At 37.6% G+C, this 20,942-nt stretch overlaps 1 protein-coding gene across 2 annotated transcripts in view; it reads left to right on the forward strand.

Moving 5' to 3' along the window:
* PTPN4 (protein tyrosine phosphatase non-receptor type 4) overlaps positions 1-20,942 on the forward strand; it is a 198,944-nt gene that overhangs the window by 100,334 nt on the left and 77,668 nt on the right. For both annotated transcript variants that reach the window (XM_057744775.1, XM_057744776.1), the window contains exon 10: positions 8,706-8,794. In XM_057744775.1, the coding sequence (XP_057600758.1) occupies positions 8,706-8,794 (89 nt within the window). The remainder of the gene's footprint in view (positions 1-8,705; positions 8,795-20,942) is intronic.

Genomic DNA, 20,942 nt, shown 5'->3' on the forward strand with positions numbered 1-20,942 from the left:
GAGAAAATATTTGCAAACGAATCAACAAAGGATTAATCTCCAAAATATATAAACGGTTCATCCAGCTCAATATCAAAAAAACAAACAATCCGATCCAAAAATGGGCAGAAGACCTAAATAGGCATTTCTCCAAAGACGATATACAGATGGCCAAGAGGCACATGGAAAGCTGCTCAACATCACTTATTATTAGAGAAATACAAATCAAAACTCCAATGAGGTATCACCTCACACCAGTGAGAATGGGCATCATCAGAAAATCTACAAACAGTAAATGCTGGAAAGGATGTGGAGAAAAGGGAACGCTCTTGCATTGTTGGTGGGAACGTAAATTGATACAGCGACTATGGAGAACAGTATGGAGGTTCCTCGCAAAACTAAAAATAGAGTTACCCTATGACCCAGCAATCCCACTGCTGGGCATATACCCAGAGAATACCATAATTCAAAAAGACACATGCACTCCAATGTTCATTGCAGCACTATTTACAATAGCCAGGACATGGAGGCCACCTAAATGTCCCTCAACAGAGGAATGGATAAAAAAGATGTGGTACATATATACAGTGGAATATTACTCAGCTGTAAAAAGCAATGAAACTGGGACGTTTGTAGAGACATGGATGGACCTAGAGACTGTCATACAGAGTGAAATGAGAAAAACAATATTGTATATTAACACATATATGCAGACTATAGAAAAATGGTACAAATCAACCAGTTTGCCAGGCATAAATAGAGACCCAGATGTAGAGAACAAACATATGGACACCAAGTGGGGAAAGCAGGGAGGGTTGGGGGGGAATGAATTGGGAGATTGGGATACCAAATTGTACACTCTAAATATATGTAGTTTATTGTCTGTTAACTGTATCTCAATAAAAGTTCTTTAAAAAAAATACCAAGGAACATTGTGGGAGCTAAATTTACATATTTGTAAAGAATTTCTGACCTCTAAAAATGAAGAAAGCACTACCTCAGGAGTAATTGTTGGCCTAAATAACTTGTTAAACGGCTGGCTTGAGGGCTCACTAAATACCTGCCTTCTTTACTAGAAAATCAGTCAATATTTATTACACTGTGAGAGTGGAATAAAGTAACATAATAGAGCTATACAGTATCTATGCCATGGATCCTCAAGTTTAATCTGTTTTATAAGGAAGTTAGTATGACAAACTTTTTGTTTTCCTGAGAAACTGATTCCTGGTTATTTAGATGTAAATGTAATCACAGAAGGCTTGGCCTTAGATTTTTGGTTAGGTATAGGATGCTCTAAATTAACCCTGAAACAGTTCTATGCAAGTTTTAGGCTTAATTGTGAATATCTTATTTCCATAGGCATTTGTAATACTGATGAAGATAATTCTACTGAAAAATAACTTTTGCCCTTCAGTTTGAAGAAAAGGAAAGCTTAATGGTGCTATTTTGATTATTCACTTATTCATTCAGTGAACATTTATTGAGCACCTTCTGTGCCGCAAGTCTTGTTTATAAACACCATGGTTATAACAGTGAGTAAAGTAGATAAAATGCCACCCTCATGAAGCTTGCATTCCAGTGGGCAAGACAGACTGTAAGTGAATAATTGAGTATATCAGAGTACGTAGTGTGTAATTCCATGGAAGTAAAATTCAGTGACAGGCAAAATACCAGTCTATCCTGATAGAAGCGGTCAGAACAGCAGTTCCCCCAGAAGGTGTGTTATTAGCTGGGAGGCTCCTGAGGAGAGCCTTTTGGGATTTTGAAAAATGTATGTGTTGGTTTGTGGTGGTTACATATAAGTGTATATACTCAAGTTATGCATGTTGTAAAATTTTGAGTTGTGCATTTAAAATTTGTGCGTCTTACTGTATATTCTACTCAGTTTTCTTACAATAAATTAAATAGGTAATAGATTGTGATAGATGCTGTGGAGAAAAATTAAGCTGAGGAAGGGGAGTGAGACAATAAAAAATGGGGTTTCAGAGAAGGCCTTACTGAGATGGTAAACAGACCTGGGGGAGTCCTGCAGATATCCATGGGGAGTATGTTCTAAGCAGAAGAAATGGCGATAAAAGGTCATGAAACGGTGTGCTCAGCAGTTCAAGGAACAGCAAAGAGACCAGCATGGCTGGTATAGTATGAGCTGGGAGAGGAGTGTGTTGAGAAGGTCCAGGTGGGCCAAGGCTTTATAAGACATTTTACAGACTTTGGCTTTTAATTATAAGCAAGGCCAGTCCAGGGTTTGAGGAGATAAAAGACATGGTGTGATTTACATGATTATTATTATTATTATTTGTTTTTTTTTGTTTGTTTGGCTGCACCGTGTGGCTTGTGGGATCTTCATTCCCTGACCAGGGATCAAACCCGGGCCCCTGCAGTGGAAGTGAGGAGTCCTAACCACTGGACTGCCAGGGAACTTCCCCATTCTGCATGTGTTTTGAATCTGGAAGTGACAGCGCTGACTGGTAATATTGGCTGTAGGGTGTGAGAGAAACAGGATTCAAAGAATGATTCTAACGTTTTTGGCCTGAACAACTAGAAAGATGGAGTAACTTCACTAGTTTGTAACAATCAGAGAGAAGCAGATTTGAGAGGGTGGGTCGGGAATTAGTCTTGGGACATTCAATCTTATAAGACTTTTATCAATCGAAAGAAGGAAGGTAGGCAATTCAATGTATGGAACTGGAGCTGAGAGGCAAGGTCTGGACGAGAGCTGTACATTTGGGAATTGTCAGCTTATAGATAATATTTAAAGCTGTGACGTGGGAGCAGTGGAGGAACATAGCTAGTAGCAATTGAAGATCAGAGGTCCTCAGAGCTGAACACTTCAGATTTTAAAGGTTAGATGAGGAAGAAATAGCCATTTAGATAGAAAGTTTTTCTTTCTGTCAGACACATGTGTGTCTTTGAAGCCAAATGAGTCTGACATGATCAAGTATGTCAGATGAGAATTGGATTAGAAATGTGCAAGTTACTGTATTTTGGAGGTACAGTGATGGATTAGAGAGGACTGAAGAAGGACTTTGAGGACAGTAATTTTGAGAGATTTTACTGTACGGGTCACAGATAATCACAGGAAACACTTACAGCATTTACTGTGTGTGTGACAGTCCTTCTTAGGGCTTTATGTATATTAGTCTCGTTTAATCCGTACAGCAGCCCTGTGAAGTAAGAGTATTATCAACTCTAGTTTCCAGAAGAGGAAAACGAGACACATAGAAGTTAACTAATTTAATCATATGATATCTGTTTCTGTTTTTAAGGATCAATTTGTAGCTTCTTCCAAAACCTTGTTTTTAACCTGCATGTATTTGAAGACTTTTGGATGTATTGGTTCAAATAATCAAATAATTTAAAAATATAATACCTTGAAACAGAGAAAAGAATCTCTTCTGTGTATGTGATTTCACCTGTGTCATCCTGAAATATTCACATCACACAGTGATTTTCCATAATTCTGCCAGGTGCTTTTACTCTTCAGACCTCTCTAGACATAGCTTTTCCTTTTTCTTCCCTTTTTTGGTTCTTTTGTATCTTTATGGAAGTATCAGTAGATCATTACTTGTATTCACTTTCATTGAATAACTTGTTTGAGCTCACATATACTGTTAGACCTGTGCAAGGCACACAGAAATATTTTTTTAATCATTAATGAATGTGTTTATGCCTAACTTTATACCTAACTACATAAAAATATACAAACATAATTTTAAACTAATGATATATGGGGGGAAACATAAAGGTGAAAACAGTTTCAACATATATTACAGGAAATTTTTTAGCATTCATATTTTATAAAGAGTTCCCACAATAGAATAATTTTTTAGTACATGTAAGTAGAAATACAGGAGAAACAGAGATGAGCATTTCACAGGAAAAATAGAAATGAGCAATACTATGAAAAATTGCTTGTTTTCCCTGATATTCTAAAATTTAACAGTGGAAACGAGATACAAATTTTATCAGATTAGGGAAAATTCAAAGGATTAAAAATATCCATTATTGGCCAGAATATGGAAAGGGGACATTCTGACACATTGTTGAAGTATAACTTGGTAAAACCCCTTTGGAGTGCAAATATTAATATAATATTTGATCACTTCCATTTCTCAGACTCCATTCTTTTTATAGAGTTTTTTTTTTTTTTTTAATAAATTTATTTATTTATTTATTTATTTTATTGGCTGTGTTGGGTCCTTTTTGCTGTGCAGGCCTTCTTTAGTTGCGGTGGGGTGGGGCTACTCTTTGTTGTGGTGCACGGGCTCCTCATTGCCATGGCTTCTCTTGTGGAGCACAGGCTCTAGGCGCATGGCCCTCAGTAGTTGCAGCACATGGGCTCAATAGTTGTGGCTCACGGGCTCTAAAGTGCAGGCTCAGTTGTTGTGGCACACGGGCTTAGCTGCTCTGCGGCATGTGGGATCTTCCTGGAACAGGGATTGAACCTGTGTCCCTTGCATTGGCAGGCAGATTCCTAACCACTGCACCACCTAGGAAACCCCTATAGAGGTGTATTAAATAATGTGTTCGAGGATTTTTGTTATAGCATTGTTTGTAATATTAAAAATTTAGAAATCTCTAAATGAATCAACAAATGGTTAAGAAATTGTTATAAATCCATATTTTGGAATAATATGCAGCAGTTAAAATTGATGAGTTATTGATGTGAAAAGATATCTACAAAATGTAAGTACAAAAGAAAAATTATGAAGTAATATATCCCAGTTTTTGTAGATTAAAAAAATTGTGTGGTTATAAATAATATGTATTTATATTTTGTATATATAAACAAAGATCTAGAAGAATATACACTGGTCCCCCTTTTTCCATGGTTTCTGTTTCTGCAGTTTCAGCTACGTGAGCTCAACTGTGGTTTGAAAATATTAAATGGAAAATTTTAGTGGCTTTGTGTTGTTACTGTACTCTTACCGTGTGACTGCAGAGAGGCTAGCGTGGTTCAGTGGTCCTAGCTACTTAGTGGAGAGCATAGAGCCGTGGTCTTCACAGGAAAGGAGGGGAGGGCACTGCAGGGAAGCGTGATGGACAGTTGAGGTATAGGCAGAGAATATTAGAACATTTGTTCATAGTCATCCCAAATCTCATCCTGTTTACAGTGCTGTTTTTTAATGTGCTGTAAAATAAAGCACATATACAAGTATGTATATCTTAGTGAACATCTTTGTAAATACTACCCAGGTCAGCAGTAGACCTTAGCCAGCCTTTCCAGAAACCCTCTTTATAAAATACTGTCCCAATCACAGCCCCTTCCTACATTGTTCTTTTGTGGTTTTATCACCCAGTGTGCCTTCCTGGATACTATAATTTGATCTTGCTTGTTGTTTAACTGAATAACTTTAAATGTCTTTTTAAACCCTTCTTCCCTTACTGTTCCTTAGAATTTTCTTGTTAAAGAACTGAACCATTTCACCTGCACTTTCCCACAGTCTGGACTTTGCTGATCATGTATTCATGGTCCAGTTCAGTTCATTCTGTTGGGCTAATGAAGTTTTCACAGAGGATAGACTTGATCTAGACTTTGGTTAGGTTTGATTTGATTCATCAGAGAGACATGAAGAAGAGATGAAAACAGCATTAAGTAAAACATATAATTATGGGCACACAAAAAGCATGGAACTGGCCTGATGGGAACAGGTTTTTACTAATTATAATGGGTAAAATGAAATGGGATGGAGTGGTTGTTTAAAACCTTTCAATGCCAAGCTAAACAGTGGAGGCATTTTCCTAGATAGCAGAGGTCCATTCATTCCACAAATGGGTACACCTTTCTATATCTAAGAACCTGAAAGTGCACAAAACAAAGGCACTGTACTTTGCTACTTAGGTTCTAGTGAAGAAGAGAAAAAATAAACAGATTAAACAAGTCAACATATAGCATAATATTAAATAGTAATAAGTGAAAAGAAAAGCATAAAATAAGGGGGTCAGCATTCATTTTTCTGTACAATGGAATTAATAGCATTTGTATCCATTAAGGACATGATACTTATTTTCTTGTGTTCTCTTGCCCAACTCTGGCAATACCTTGGGAAATGACACTTCAGTCTAGATAACTGTCATTTGAAAATTTGAATTCCTAGATATCCCTGAAGTGTTTTTTAACATGTTTTTTCTGCCAACATAGCAGCCTGATTGCTTTACATATTTATTGAGTTTTGTGTATCTCTTTAATGGCAGTGGTTCTTCTCTAGTGCTTGGTGGTCCTTGGTTGGTACCTCTTTTGTATTTGTGATTCCTAGTTCACTCGGTCATGTGTGATGTTTGTCTTTACTGCAGCCTGCTTTAGGTGCTGGAGGAAAGAAGGAGGAACTGCCAGGTAGAATGGGTCTATAGTTTGCTCTTTTCAGTTTTGGGTTCCCCATCCCTTCTGGGGATCACTCTGTTCCTGTCTCCAGTGTCCACACTTGCTGTTTTAGGCCACACACACTTCTACGTCCTGTAACTCAGTCTAGATTGTAGGGGTGATAGGAGCTGATTACCTTCCCTTCTCCCTACCTGATCATCCTGATGGTAATTTGAGGGTTCCCCTTGGGCTGTGGTTTTCTGGAATTATTTTTCTCTCCCTAAATCTGATCTTATCCACTTCGTATTCACAGACTCCTCAAAATGTCTGGTCCATTGATTACATACCTTTACGTGTTATGGATTGTTTTCAAATGTTACAGATTTTTTCTGTTTTCATATCTCTTCTCTGATGTTTTACGAGATTGGGAGCAGAAGGAGTAACCGGAGCATATATTAAGTTTGCCATCTTTGAGCCTCAGTCTGCCATCTTGATTCAAATTTCTAATTGATGTCCTTTAAAAAATGATTTAAGATTCTGATAATAGTGTGCAGCAGTTCTGGTTATTGGAAAGAAGAAGGAGCAGCCAGACAAATTAATATACACTGCTGTGTTTGGCCACTTGCTACATGTTAGCTTACCTATCAGGTTAATTTTAGTAATATTTTATTTAATTAGAAATTATTGAGACTATATTGTAAAGGTTTTTCCCTAGGGAGACAATTTTAAATCTTGATTATATTTTCATCAATTAGTTCTATCTTCTGATCACATGAATGCTAGGGATAAAACCATTATTGCTGTGTTAACTTGCTGTGGTATGTTTCAAGTCAAGAAGCAGAACTATTTCAAGGTTGATTAGCAGCTGATAAAAGTTTTACTTCTGCTCGTTAATAGTTCAGGTCAGCTGTTCAAGTTGGATCAGTCAGCATGAAAACTCACTCATCAAAGCACAATTCAGGGCTTCCCTGGTGGCGCAGTGGTAAAGAGCCTGCCAATGCAGGGGACATGGGTTCGAGCCCTGCCCTGGGAAGATTCCACATGCCACGGAGCAACTAAGCCTGTGTGCCACAACTATTGAGCCTGTGCTCTAGAGCCCGTGAGCCACAACTACTGAACCCATATGCCACAACTATCGAATCTCACACGCTTAGGGCCCACAACAAGAGAAGCCACTGCAATGAGGAGCCTGTGCACCGCAACGAAGAGTAGCCCCTGCTCGCAGCAACTAGAGAAAGCCCGTGTGCAGCAACAAAGACCCAATGCAGCCAATAAATAAATAAAATAAATAAATTTATTAAAAAAAAAAACTTGAAAAAAAAAAAGAATCCTCCTGCTAACGCAGGGGACACTGGTTCGAGCCCTAATCTGGGAAGATCCCACATGCTGCAGAGCAACCAAGCCCATGTGCCACAACTACTGAGCCTGCGCTCCTAGAGCCTGTGCTCCACAAGAGAAGCCACTGCAGTGGGAAGCCCACAACAAAGAGTAACCCCCGCTCTGTGCAACTAGGGAAAGCTTGCATGCAGCAGCAAAGACCCAATGCAGCCAATATATAAATAAATCTAAAATGGGGGGAGGGGGCACACTTCAAATTTTCTTCTCTGGAGTCTTCCAAACTCTCCAGCAGTTGTTTCCCACTCTGTACTCCCATGATTTTCTTTTTTAAACTTCTTTATTTATTTGGCTGCATTGGGTCTCAGTTGCAGAATGCACAGTCTTTCACTGTGGCATGTGGGTTTCTCTCTGGTTGTGGCACTTGGGGGTCCAGAGTGCCCAGGCTCAGTAGTTGTCACACATAGGCTTAGTTGCCCCACAGCATATGGGATCTTAGTTCCCTGCCCAGGGATTGAACCCTTATCCCCTGCATTGGAAGGTGGATTCTTAACTGCTGGACCACCAGGGAAGTCCCTCCCGTGATGTTTTTATTATATTGTGTTCGTTACAGAACTTCTCATTATATTGGAAATACTGGTTTATTAAAGGCTGCCCTTCACCAAACTCTGAACTCCAGGTTTTATTCACTTTTGCAGTCCTACCATCATATTTACACAATGACTCGATCTTAATAGTTTTACAAATGGAAAGATGGATACTAACATCATTTTACAAGATGGGAAGATCTTTGATTTTCTATCCCAAAGAGTCAGTCCCAGTTATAAACTATGGGAAATCCTGAGATCATTTTTGTTTTAGATTAATGAATTTTAATAATGCAACACTTAAGTTTGATTTGAAGTATGTACTTTATTTTTATGATGTAACAGTTACCATATGGGTTTGTAAATATTACGCCGTTAACTGCTGCCTTTGATATAATGTCATAGTGTGTAAAAAAAACTGATCATATTTTTAAAATACATCTTTATCAGTTAAAGCTTGTTATTTTAGATTTGCCATTTTCTCTTTTTGTTGTTTTTTGAAGGATCAAAGTAACAATGAAATTATGATTGGAGTGATGTCAGGAGGAATTCTGATTTATAAGAACAGAGTACGAATGAACACCTTTCCATGGTAAGAACTTCCATCAATACTTTTGATTAAAAAAAAAAAACTTCTTTTATTATTATGTTACCAAATATAATTCATATTAAAGAAAGTGGTTATTGAACTATTTAATGTTGTGATACAACTTTATCCCACTTACTTGGAATCTACCAGAAGATAGCAAAATAATTTAATTATTTGTTTCAAAAATGTCTTAGCTTAAAGAAAATACTACTTTGTGAATTTTTCTCTTAGTCTCTAAATTCGTACTGTGGTATAACAACTAGTATTACCATGTTTACTCTGTCTTGCACCGTGCCAGTTGCTTGGATACATACTTCACTTAAATGCATTCATTGGGAGCTAGTTCATTAGTTAGAACCTGGGGACGGTGGCTGCAACAGCGGCCCCTTATTACAGTGGTTTAACTTGGTGCTAGGAAACTGTGGTGGCTCCATGGGTTTAAAACTCATGTTTCTTTTGTCTTACTGCTTACTATCCTTAGCATGTTGTCTGTGTCCTCATTGTCCAGTGACTCACTCACCATCACTTCTGTATCCCAAAGTGAGGAAGAAGGAAAGGTAGCATCTGTCACCTTTAATGGGATAACTTGAAAATTGTAAAAATCACAATGATCATATCCCTCGTGTGTATATATATCATAGAAGTAACTTGGGTTTTTAAAAATACACTTGGGACTTCCTAGGTGGCACAGTGGTAAAGAATCCACCTGCCAATGCAGGGGACACGGGTTCGAGCCCTGCCCTGGGAAGATTCCACATGCCACTGAGCAACTAAGCCCGTGCGCCACAACTATTGAGCCTGTGCTCTAGAGCCCGTGAGACACAACTGCTGAGCCCATGTGCCGCAACTATTGAAGCTCATGCACCTAGGGCCCATGCTCCACAACAAGAGAAGCCACTACAATGAGAAGCCCACGCACCACAATGAAGAGTAACCCCTGCTCGCAGCAACTAGAGAAGGCCCGTGTGCAGCAACGAAGACCCAATGCAGCCAATAAATAAATTAAATAAATAAATAAATAAATAAATAAATAAATAAGTTTATTTATTAAAAAAAATAGGTAACCAAAAAGGACCTACTGTTAAAAAAAAAAAATACACACAATGATTTTCTCTAGGGGAAGAAACAAATACAAAAGAACTATATTGTATCAATTTGTTTCTCTTTATATCTATTAAAAGAATTGGTCCAGACTTTTCAATATCTGTGATTATTATTTAATAGGTTTTTGGAATTAGTCACATTTATTACACTTTAATAGAAATATGATAACTGACAGAAGCTATTATTTTAGAAAATTGCCACAATTGTGTTGAGAAGATAAACATAAATTTCCCCAATAGGTCACTATCTAGGAAAACATGAAATATAAAGTAAAAAATTGATGAAATGAACTTCATCAAAATTAGATATTTTTGCTCTTCAGAAGACACTAAAGAATATGAAAAGGCAAAACACAGTCCTTTGTAAAATATATATTTGATAAAGGACTTATCAAAAAATGTAAAGGACTCTTATAGCTCAGTAATAAGACAACTTGATTAAAAAGAATAGGCAAAATATGTGAATAGATACTTCCACCAAAGGAGATATACAAATGGCAAATAAGTACACATAAAGATACTCAATTATTAGTGAAATGCAAATTAAAACCTCAATGAATTATTGCTGTTCACCCACTGGAATAGCTCCAATGAAAAAGGTTGATAGTACCAAGCAATGCAAGGAAGCAGAGCACCTAGAAATCTCGTATATTGCTGGTGGGAATGCAAACTAGTAGACCAACTTTGGAAAAGTTTTGGATTTCTTAAAGGTTAAACACAGATTTACCATATAATCTGGCAATTCTTTTCCTAGATATTTACCTAAGAGAAAGGAAAACTTAAGTTTGTATAAAGATTTGCACACTGTGTTCACAGCTATAGTATTCGTATTAGCACAAAACAAAATTCCAAGTGTCTATCAGTTGGTGAAAGCACAAGCAGATTACACCTACACAATGCAATACTGTTTAGCAGTGAAAGAAATGAACTATTTGACGCACTAAACAATACCGGTGACCCTATCCGCAAAATATTATGCTAAGTGTAAGAAGCCTGACACAAAAGATGATGTACTCTTTGTTTCTATTTATATGAAATTCTAGAGAAGACACATTATAGAGACAGCAGACCACTTGGTTGCCAGGGATTAAAAATGGGAGGAGGCTGAGAAAAAGATGGCGGCGAAGTAGAGAGACGTGGAGTGCATCCCTCTCCACAGATGCATGGGGAATGCACGGAAGGACGCAGTCATTCCCACAGAGAACCAGCTGAACACCAGCAGACGGCCTCGGACACCGGAAAGGGCAGCGGAGAACCTGACATAGCCGACTGAATATTCGTCTAATCCAATACTTGGACATTAGTCTGAGGCTTGGACAGTCTTCTATAAACACCTCTATCACCAGGACAAGCAACCCCAAAAGCTTGGACAACCATGAGGAAACAAAGAAACACCATGCAGGCAAAGGAGCAGGAAAAAAACCCACAAGACCAAATAAATGAGGAGGAAATAGGAAAAATGCCTGAAAAAGAATTTAGAGTAATGATAGTAAAAATGATACAAAATCTCGATAACAAATTAGAGAAAGTACAAGAAACAGTTCATAAGAACTCAGAAAAACAAACAGCAATGGATAACAAAATAACTGAAATTAAAAATACTCTAGATGCTCTATCCAGCAGAATGACTGAGGCAGAAGAACGAATAAGTGAGTTGGAAGATAGAATGGGAGAAATAAACGCCACAGAACAGGAAAAAGATAAAAAAATAAAAAGACTAGAAGACAGCCTCAGAGACCTCAGTGATAACCTTAAACGTACCAACATTCGAATTATAGGCATCCCAGAAGAAGAAGAAAACAAGAAAGGGTCTGTGAAAATATTTGAAGAGGTTCTAGTGGAAAACTTCCCCAACATGGGAAAGGAAATAATTCACCAAGTCCAAGAAGCACAGAGAGTCCCATACAGAATAAACCCAAGGAGAAATACACCAAGACACATATTAATCAAACTAACGACAATTCAACACAAAGAAAAAATATTAAAAGCAGCAAGAGAAAAGCAACAAACAACATATAAGGGAAAACCCATCAGGATAACAGCTGACCTTTCTACAGAAACTCTGCAGGCCAGAAGGGAATGGCAGGATATCCTGAAAGTCCTGAAAGAGAGAAACCTACAGCCAAGAATACTTTACCCAGCAAGAATCTCATTCAGATTTGAGGGAGAAATCAAAAGCTTTCCAGACAAGCAAAAGTTAAGAGAATTCAGCACCACCAAACCAGCCTTACAACAAGTGCTAAAGGAACTTCTCTAAGTAGGAAACACAAGAAAAGGAAAACACCTACAAATACAAACCCAAAACAATTAAGAAAATGGTCATTGGAACACACATGTCAATAATCACTTTAAATGTAAATGGATTAAATGCTCCAACCAAAAGACACAGACTGGCTGAATGGATACAAAAACAAGACCCTTCTATATGCTGCCTACAAGAAACCCACTTCAGACCAAGGGATACATATAGACTGAAAGTGAAGGGAAGGAAAAAGATATTCCATGCAAATGGAAGTCAAAAGAAAGCTGGAGTAGCAATACTCATATCAGACAAATTAGACTTGAAAGTAAAGACTATTAAAAGAGACAAGGAAGGGCACTACATAATGATCAAGGGATCCATCCAAGAAGAACATATCACAATGGTAAATATCTATGCCCCCAATATAGGAGCACCTCAATACATAAGGCAAATGCTAACAGCTATAAAAGGGGACATCGACAGCAACACAATAATAGTGGGAGACTTGAACACCCCACTTACATCAATGGACAGATCATCCAAACAGAAAATAAATAAAGACACACAAGCTTTAAATGACACATTAGACCATCTCGACTTAATTGATATTTATAGGACATTTCATCCAAAAACGACAGACTACACTTTCTTCTCAAGTGCACACGGAACATTTTCCAGGATAGATCACATCTTGGGTCACAAATCAAACCTCAGCAAATTCAAGAAAATTGAAATCATATCAAGCATCTTCTCAGACCACAACGCCATGAGACTAGATATCAATTACAGGAAAAAAACTGCAAAAAATACAAACACATGGAGGCTAAACAATTCACTATTAAACAACCAAGGAATCACTACAGAAATCAAAGAGGAAATCAAAAAGTATCTAGAAACAAATGACAACGAAAACACAACAACCCAAAACCTATGGGACGCAGCAAAAGCAGTTCTAAGAGGGAAGTTTATAGCAATACAGTCCTACCTTAAGAAACAAGAAAATGATCGAATAAACAACCTAACCTTACACCTCAAACAACTAGAGAAAGAAGAACAAAGAAACCCCAAAGTGAACAGAAGGAAAGAAATCGTAAAGATCAGAGCAGAAATAAATGAAAAAGAAAGGAAAGAAACCATAAGAAAAATAAATAAAACTAAAAGCTGGTTCTTTGAGAAGATTAACAAAATTGATAAACCATTAGCCAGCCTCATCAAGAAAAAAAGGGAGAAGATGCAAATCAACAGAATTAGAAATGAAAAAGGAGAAGTCACAACGGACACCTCAGAAATACAAAACATCATGAGAGACTACTACAAGCAACTATATGCCAATCAATTGGATAACCTGGAAGAAATGGATACATTCTTAGAAAAATACAATCTTCCAAGACTGAACCAGGAAGAAATAGAAACCATGAACAGACCAATCACAAGTACAGAAATTGAGGCAGTAATTAAAAATCTCCCAACACACAAAAGCCCAGGACCAGATGGATTCACAGGCGAATTCTATCAAACATTTCGAGAAGAGTTAACACCTATCCTTCTCAAACTCTTCCAAAATATTGCAGAAGGCGGAGCACTCCCAAACTCATTCTATGAGGCTACCATCACCCTGATACCAAAACCAGGCAAAGATGTCACAAAAGAAGAAAACTACAGACCAATATCACTGATGAATATAGATGCAAAAATCCTCAACAAAATACTAGCTAACAGACTGCAACAGCACATTAAAAAAATCATACACCACGATCAAGTGGGGTTTATCCCTGGGATGCAAGGATTCTTCAATATACGCAAATCAATCAACGTGATACATCATATCAACAAATTGAAGGATAAAAACCATATGATCATTTCAATAGATGCAGAAAAAGCTTTTGACAAAGTTCAACATCCATTTATGATAAAAGCTCTCCAGAAAATGGGCATAGAAGGAAATTACCTCAACATCATAAAAGCCATATATGACAAACCAAAAGCCAACATTGTTCTCAATGGAGAAAAACTGGAAGAATTCCCTCTAAGAACAGGAACAAGACAAGGGTGTCCACTCTCACCACTGTTATTCAACATAGTTTTGGAAGTGTTAGCCACAGCAATCAGAGAAGAAAAAGAAATTAAAGGAATCCAAATTGGAAAAGAAGAAGTAAAATTATCACTCTTTGCAGATGACATGATACTATATATAGAAAACCCTAAAGACTCTACCAGAAAACTGCTAGCACTCATTGATGAGTTTAGTCAAGTAGCAGGATACAAAATTAATGCACAGAAATCTCTTGCATTCCTATACACTAACAACGGAAGAGCAGAAAGAGAAATTAAGGAAACTCTCCCATTCACCATTGCAACCAAAAGAATAAAATACCTAGGAATAAACCTGCCTAAGGAGGCAAAAGATCTGTATGCAGAAAACTTTAAGACATTGATGAAAGAAATCAAAGATGACATAAACAGATGGAGGGATATACCATGTTCCTGGATTGGAAGAATCAACATCGTGAAAATGACTGTACTACCCAAAGCAATTTACAGATTTAATGCAATCCCGATCAGATTACCAATGGCATTTTTCACAGAACTAGAGCAAGAAATCTTACGATTTGTATGGAAACGCAAAAGACCCCGAATAGCCAAAGCAATCTTGAGAAGGAAAAATGGAGTTGGTGGAATCAGGCTTCCTGACTTCAAACTATACTACAAGGCCATAGTGATCAAGACAGTATGGTACTGGCACAAAAATAGAAAGGAAGATCAATGGAACAGAATAGAGAACTCAGAAGTAAGCCCAAACACATATGGGCACCTTATCTTTGACAAAGGAGGCACGAGTATACAATGGAAAAAAGACAGCCTCTTCAATAAATGGTGCTGGGAAAATTGGACAGCAACATGTAAAAGAATGAAATTAGAACACTTCCTAACACCATACACAAAAATAAACTCCAAATGGATTAAAGACCTACATGTAAGGCCAGACACTATCAAACTCCTAGAGGAAAACATAGGCAGAACACTCTTTGACATACATCAAAGCAACATCCTTTTTGACCCACCTCCTAGAATCATGGAAATAAAATCAAGAATAAACGAATGGGACCTCATGAAACTTAAAAGCTTTTGCACAGCAAAAGAAACCATAAACAAGACTAAAAGGCAACCCTCAGAATGGGAAAAAATAATTGCCTATGAAACAACGGACAAAGGATTAACCTCCAAAATATACAAGCAGCTCATGCAGCTTCATACCAAAAAAGCAAATAACCCAATCCACAAATGGGCAGAAGACCTAAATAGACATTTCTCCAAAGAAGACATACAGATGGCCAACAAACACATGAAAAGATGCTCAACATCACTCATCATCAGAGAAATGCAAGTCAAAGCCACAATGAGGTATCACCTCACACCAATCAGAATGGCCATCATCACAAAGTCTGGAAACAACAAATGTTGGAGAGGGTGTGGAGAAAAGGGAACTCTCCTGCACTGTTGGTGGGACTGTAAGTTGGTACAGCCACTATGGAAAACAATTTGGAGGTTCCTCAAAAAACTACAAATAGAACTACCATATGATCCAGTAATCCCACTCCTGGGCATATACCCAAAGAAAACCATAATCCCAAAAGAAACTTGTACCATAATGTTTATTGCAGCACTCTTTACAATAGCCAGGACATGGAAGCAACCTAAATGCCCATCAACAAATGAATGGATACAGAAGATGTGGCATATATATACAATGGAATATTACGCAGCTATCAAAAGGGATGAGATGGAGCTATATGTCATGAGGTGGATAGAACTACAATCTGTCATACAGAGTGAAGTAAGTCAGAAAGAGAAAGACAAATATTGTATGCTAACTCACATATACGGAATCTAAAAATGGTACTGATGAACTCAGTGACAAGAACAGGGAAGCAGATACAGGGAATGGACTGGAGAACTCGAGGTATGGGAGGGGGCGGGGGGTGAAGGGGAAACTGAGAAGAAGCGGGAGAGTAGTACAGACATATATATACTACCAACTGTAGAATAGTCAGTGGGAAGTTGTTGTATAGCGAAGGGAGTCCAACTCGAGGATGGAGGATGCCTTGGAGGACTGGGGCGGGGAGGGTGGGGGGGAATCGAGGGGGGGGCGTCAAGGAAGGGAGGGAATATGGGGATATGTGTATAAAAACAGGTGATTGAACCTGGTGTACCCCCAAAAAAAAATAAAATAAAAAAAAAAAAAAAAAAAAAAAAATGGGAGGAGGTGACTGACTGCAAAGGGGTGCCAAGGGAACATTTTCAGGTGATGGAAATTGTTAGATGGTGATTTGAGTCGGTGATAGTTACACAGCTGAATACATTTGTCAAAACTCGTTGAATTGTTTGCCTAAAATTGGGATGTCATTTTATATATAAATGATATCTCTCTAAAGCTCATTAAAGAAAAGCAAAGGTCACTTAGTGTTTTGTCTCCCATCTTTTAAGTTCTTCCTGTGTAACTCAAACTGTTTTGTTCAGAGAATACAAAACAGTTCAAGACATGGTCCTTGCCTGAAAGTGGGCACATGAAAATTAATTACAAAATATAATAAGAAAATTTGTAAATTAAATACCTCAGAAAAAAGATAGTTATAACTGTTGACTTTCCTAATGGTAAATGGGCATCTTAAATTTAATACTTTTCTAATTTTACTAAAGACAGTTAAAAAATACTTTACTTTTTATTAATTTTACGTTTTCTATAAATGTCAAAATCAGAAATAAATTCTTTTCAGATTAAGTGGGTCAAAATGATAATCTAAATTTTTTTGTATTTTCAAAATTTTATATTGTATATATATTCCTTTTTTATTATTATAAAATAAGGATTCTAGAAGATTTTTTGACAAATTACTTTGGAAATACAAGGATATAATTTCATTCGGGAAAATTGTAATGGCTTCATGATATTTGAGGTGGTTTTTAAAGGATGAATAGAAATTTCCTTAGTGAGGAGGAAATATGGAAGAGGTATGTGTGTATAGAGAGTTCAGTCAGGGAATTTGGTTCGGGGTAAAGGTACCAAATATTTCGAGGGGCCTTATAGTAAGAAAGGACGTGGCAAGTTGAGGAGATGATGGGATATTTAGTTTGATTTTTTTTTTTTATTGTCTTCACTGAGAACAGGTGCAAGGGCACAAGACTTTAAGATGATGTTACTTAGGAGAAAAATTAGATTCAGATTGTGAAAGATTTTATATTTCCATATGCTGAGGAGTTGGTATATTATTTTATTATTAAATATGCTTGAAGCTAGTTTCATGTTGAGAAATAGAACTCATATTTATAAGTCTTTATCACAGAAGTTAGGTTAAAAAAAGAATGTGAGCATTTAAGATATTAATTGGAAAATACTGTATCATGTTCCTTTAAATTTTTATTTTCAAGAATTTAAATACCTGGATTTAAAGTTGTTAAAGCTACTAGATCTACATCATCGTGGAACATAAGGATTTCTTCTGATCCTGACTACTCATAGCAGTGCACACTACAGCATTAGGGCACATTTATACATGTGCCACAAATAGCCATGGTTTAAGATCCAACATCAGTTGATTTCCAAAGAAAATCAGTCGTTAAATTCTGTGAAAATCATCAAATATATGGTTTACTTTTAGTTCTTAAAATATGGATCTATTTTTACAAAAGCAGCATACTTCTTATTAATATTACATGTGAATAAGGGACCATTTCAACCTCATCATTTTTTCAAATTAATGTTCATAAAATTGCCATTGCCCTTAGACTGGTATTTTAGCAAAGTATTGTGTAAATCTCCTTGAGTAAACCATAAAAACTTGATAAAAACTGATGACAATTACAGCTTTCATGTACATTTTAACGACTTTTATCTTATATTAATATTTTAAATAAGATATTCAGGTCAGAGATTAAGTGGTGGAATTACCAAATTTCTACATGAATAAAGAGTTTAGAGTAAAGGTGGAAGTTTTAGAACTGATAGTTTTATAAGATTAAGGCAAGAAAAAAATCACCCATGGATTTTAATGCATTTTATCTGTACCTTATAACCCTACAACTTGGGTGTTGTTAGCATTGTTTTTATGGATAAGGAATGAGAAATGCCAGAGAAGTTGACTGGGCCAAGGTTAACACGTGTGGTAAATGTGAAGCAGAGCTTTAAACCTGAGTCTTTCAGATTCTGAAACACAAGCTTCTCACTTACCTCTTCTCTCAAAATTAGAGCTACGTGTAGAAAATGTGATGTTCCATGTAGTAAGCATATTCCATCATTTCTTTCCATGTATGGTTATCCCTAAATTATCCAGTTCAAGTTCATGCTTTTAAAATGTCAGATAAAATAAAATAAAATGTCAAGTACTGAATTGGTAGTTACTTGGATTCTGTAAATTAAACTTCATTAAAATGAATGCTCATCAAAAAACATCATTAGTAAAATGAAAAGGGAAGGAGAGAGTTCTGGTTCCCAGTCCAGCAGGTAAAGACTTTGGAAGTTGTCACCCCTGTCCTCACAAGGAAAAAAACAAAACAAAACTGAAAAAACTCAAAATCAACAACTCTTTTTAGATCCTTCAGAGAATTGAGGACATAGGGCATACTGCAGCTCTGAAAACTGCAGAGACAGATGAGTACAAGGAATGACAGCTTGCCAGGACTGGAAACCACCACTGCAGCAGCAGCTGGTGGAAGTATGTAAAGGGTGATGGACCAATTGCTGGAGAAGAAGCAGATAAACACTTCTGCAGGCCCTGCTTACTTAGAAAGGGCCCCTTACTCTCATGAGTTCTACTACCAGGCACCCCACCAGGATCTCAGGGTGAAGACTGGAGAAAAATCTATTTGTGCTGTAAGGGCAGGGGATGGGAGTTGAGCAGGAAAGTACCATTGTGAAATATGCTCCGAGCTTTCTGTTCTCCTTAATAGAGATCTGCCCTCAAGGAAATCTATTTTGCTAATATTTAACCAGCATGGGTTTACCAGGGCCTAACCAAGATGGGGGGAGGGGAGTACCTGTTTCTAGCCCTCTCTGAGCTTCTTGTTTCAGCTAAGGGGGGGATGAGTTGGGGAGCATTGAAGGGTACAGCCAAGGGCCCCAGACCACTAGACTGCTGAGACCTAATCACAGGATTAAAGATAGGTTCCTCTCCAACCTCAGGCTTAACTGCTATATCACCAGGGCTTCTGTACAATAACAGAGTCACAACTTAAATAACTGCAAAGCTCAGGCTAATTAAGAAGGACTCTCCTGGGAAACCCAAAGACAACCGGGGAGACAGGAACAAACACCTGCCTCAGAAACTGTTACTTTGGAATAGCCACAATTTGATTGAGATTAGTTTGTAAAGGAATTCATGGCCCAGGGCACTGTTGAAAATAATAGAGCAATGTGTTGGCAGTTGGAGGAGTTCACAGCTGGGTGTAGTTTTTGAAAAAATGGGATGACTGGTACCACTGTCATCTCAGTATTACTGGGCACACCCAGAGCTCTGCCTTCTTGAAGAGCAACAGCAGAAGCATAAACTGGAGGTTAGGGGTGAAGATAGAGTTCATTCAGGTAACCTACCAAATGACAGTAAGCTGGGAAGATGGAAACAAAAGCTTAAAGTCACTATGGTGCAATGTGTAAGACATCTGGTTGCCAGCAAAATATAAGATGCAAAGATAAATGAAAGTATGACCCATACACCAGAAAAAAGACAAGCAACAGTTATAAGTATACATGTGCATAATAACAGTTTCAAAATACATGAAGCAAAAAATAAGGAAAAATAGGCAATTCTATAATTGTAGCTGGAGATTTGAACATATCCCTCTCACAACTCAATACAAAAACTAGACAATAAAAAATAAGTTGAAATAGATTCAAGCACTATCAAATCTCTTAGCCTAATTGATATACAATACTGAAACTGTACGACTCAGATTGGACTTGAACCCATGTGCCAGGACTCAAACCCAGCCAGACCCCATTTTTTTTAATTGAGATCACACACCTGGTCTCAGGACTTAATGAAGCTTAGGTTCTTGCTGTCTCATTGCAGAAGGAATTCAGTGAGAGACAAAGTGATGGGTAAGAAGTGGATTTATTTAGAGAGAAACACACTCCACAGACACAGTGTGGGCCAGCTCAGAAGGTGAGGCCCTGAAATATGGGGTGGTTAGTTTTTATGTGCTGTGTAATTTCATAGGCTAAGGAGTGGGAGCTATTTCAGGGAAGGGGCGGGGATGTCCAGGAATCGGCCACTGCCCACTTTTGGCCTTCTGTGGTTGCCCTCAGAACTGTCCTGGCGCTAGTGGGCATGTCACTTAGCTCATGCATTACAGTAAACGTACAATGAGGCTCAGGGTCCACCTTGGATCTGGTTGCTTCTGACCAGTTTTTGTAATGTCCTATGGCTGTCCTTCTTTTAAAGGTCATGCCCTGCCCCTTCCCTCCTGTTTCAGTACTACACCTAGTAACAGCAGAATACATATTCCTTTCAAGGGTGATTGGTTTATTAGGAGAGAAAACATGTTGAGCCATAAAACAAGCTTCAATAAGGTTTTTATTGAGTTAGAATTAACATAACATTGTATTAGTTTCAGGTGTACAACACAGTGATTAGACATTTCTACACATCATGAAATAACCAACACAGTAAGTCCAGTTATCGTCTGTCACCATATGCAGTTATTACAGTATGGTTGACTGTATTCCCTCTGTGTACATTACATCCCCGTGGCTTATTTTATACCTGGAGGTTTGTACTCTAATCCTTTCACATTTTTGTCTTTACCTGCACAC

Source organism: Hippopotamus amphibius, chromosome 8 (assembly GCF_030028045.1).
Source record: "Hippopotamus amphibius kiboko isolate mHipAmp2 chromosome 8, mHipAmp2.hap2, whole genome shotgun sequence".
NCBI classification, from domain to species: domain Eukaryota; kingdom Metazoa; phylum Chordata; class Mammalia; order Artiodactyla; family Hippopotamidae; genus Hippopotamus; species Hippopotamus amphibius.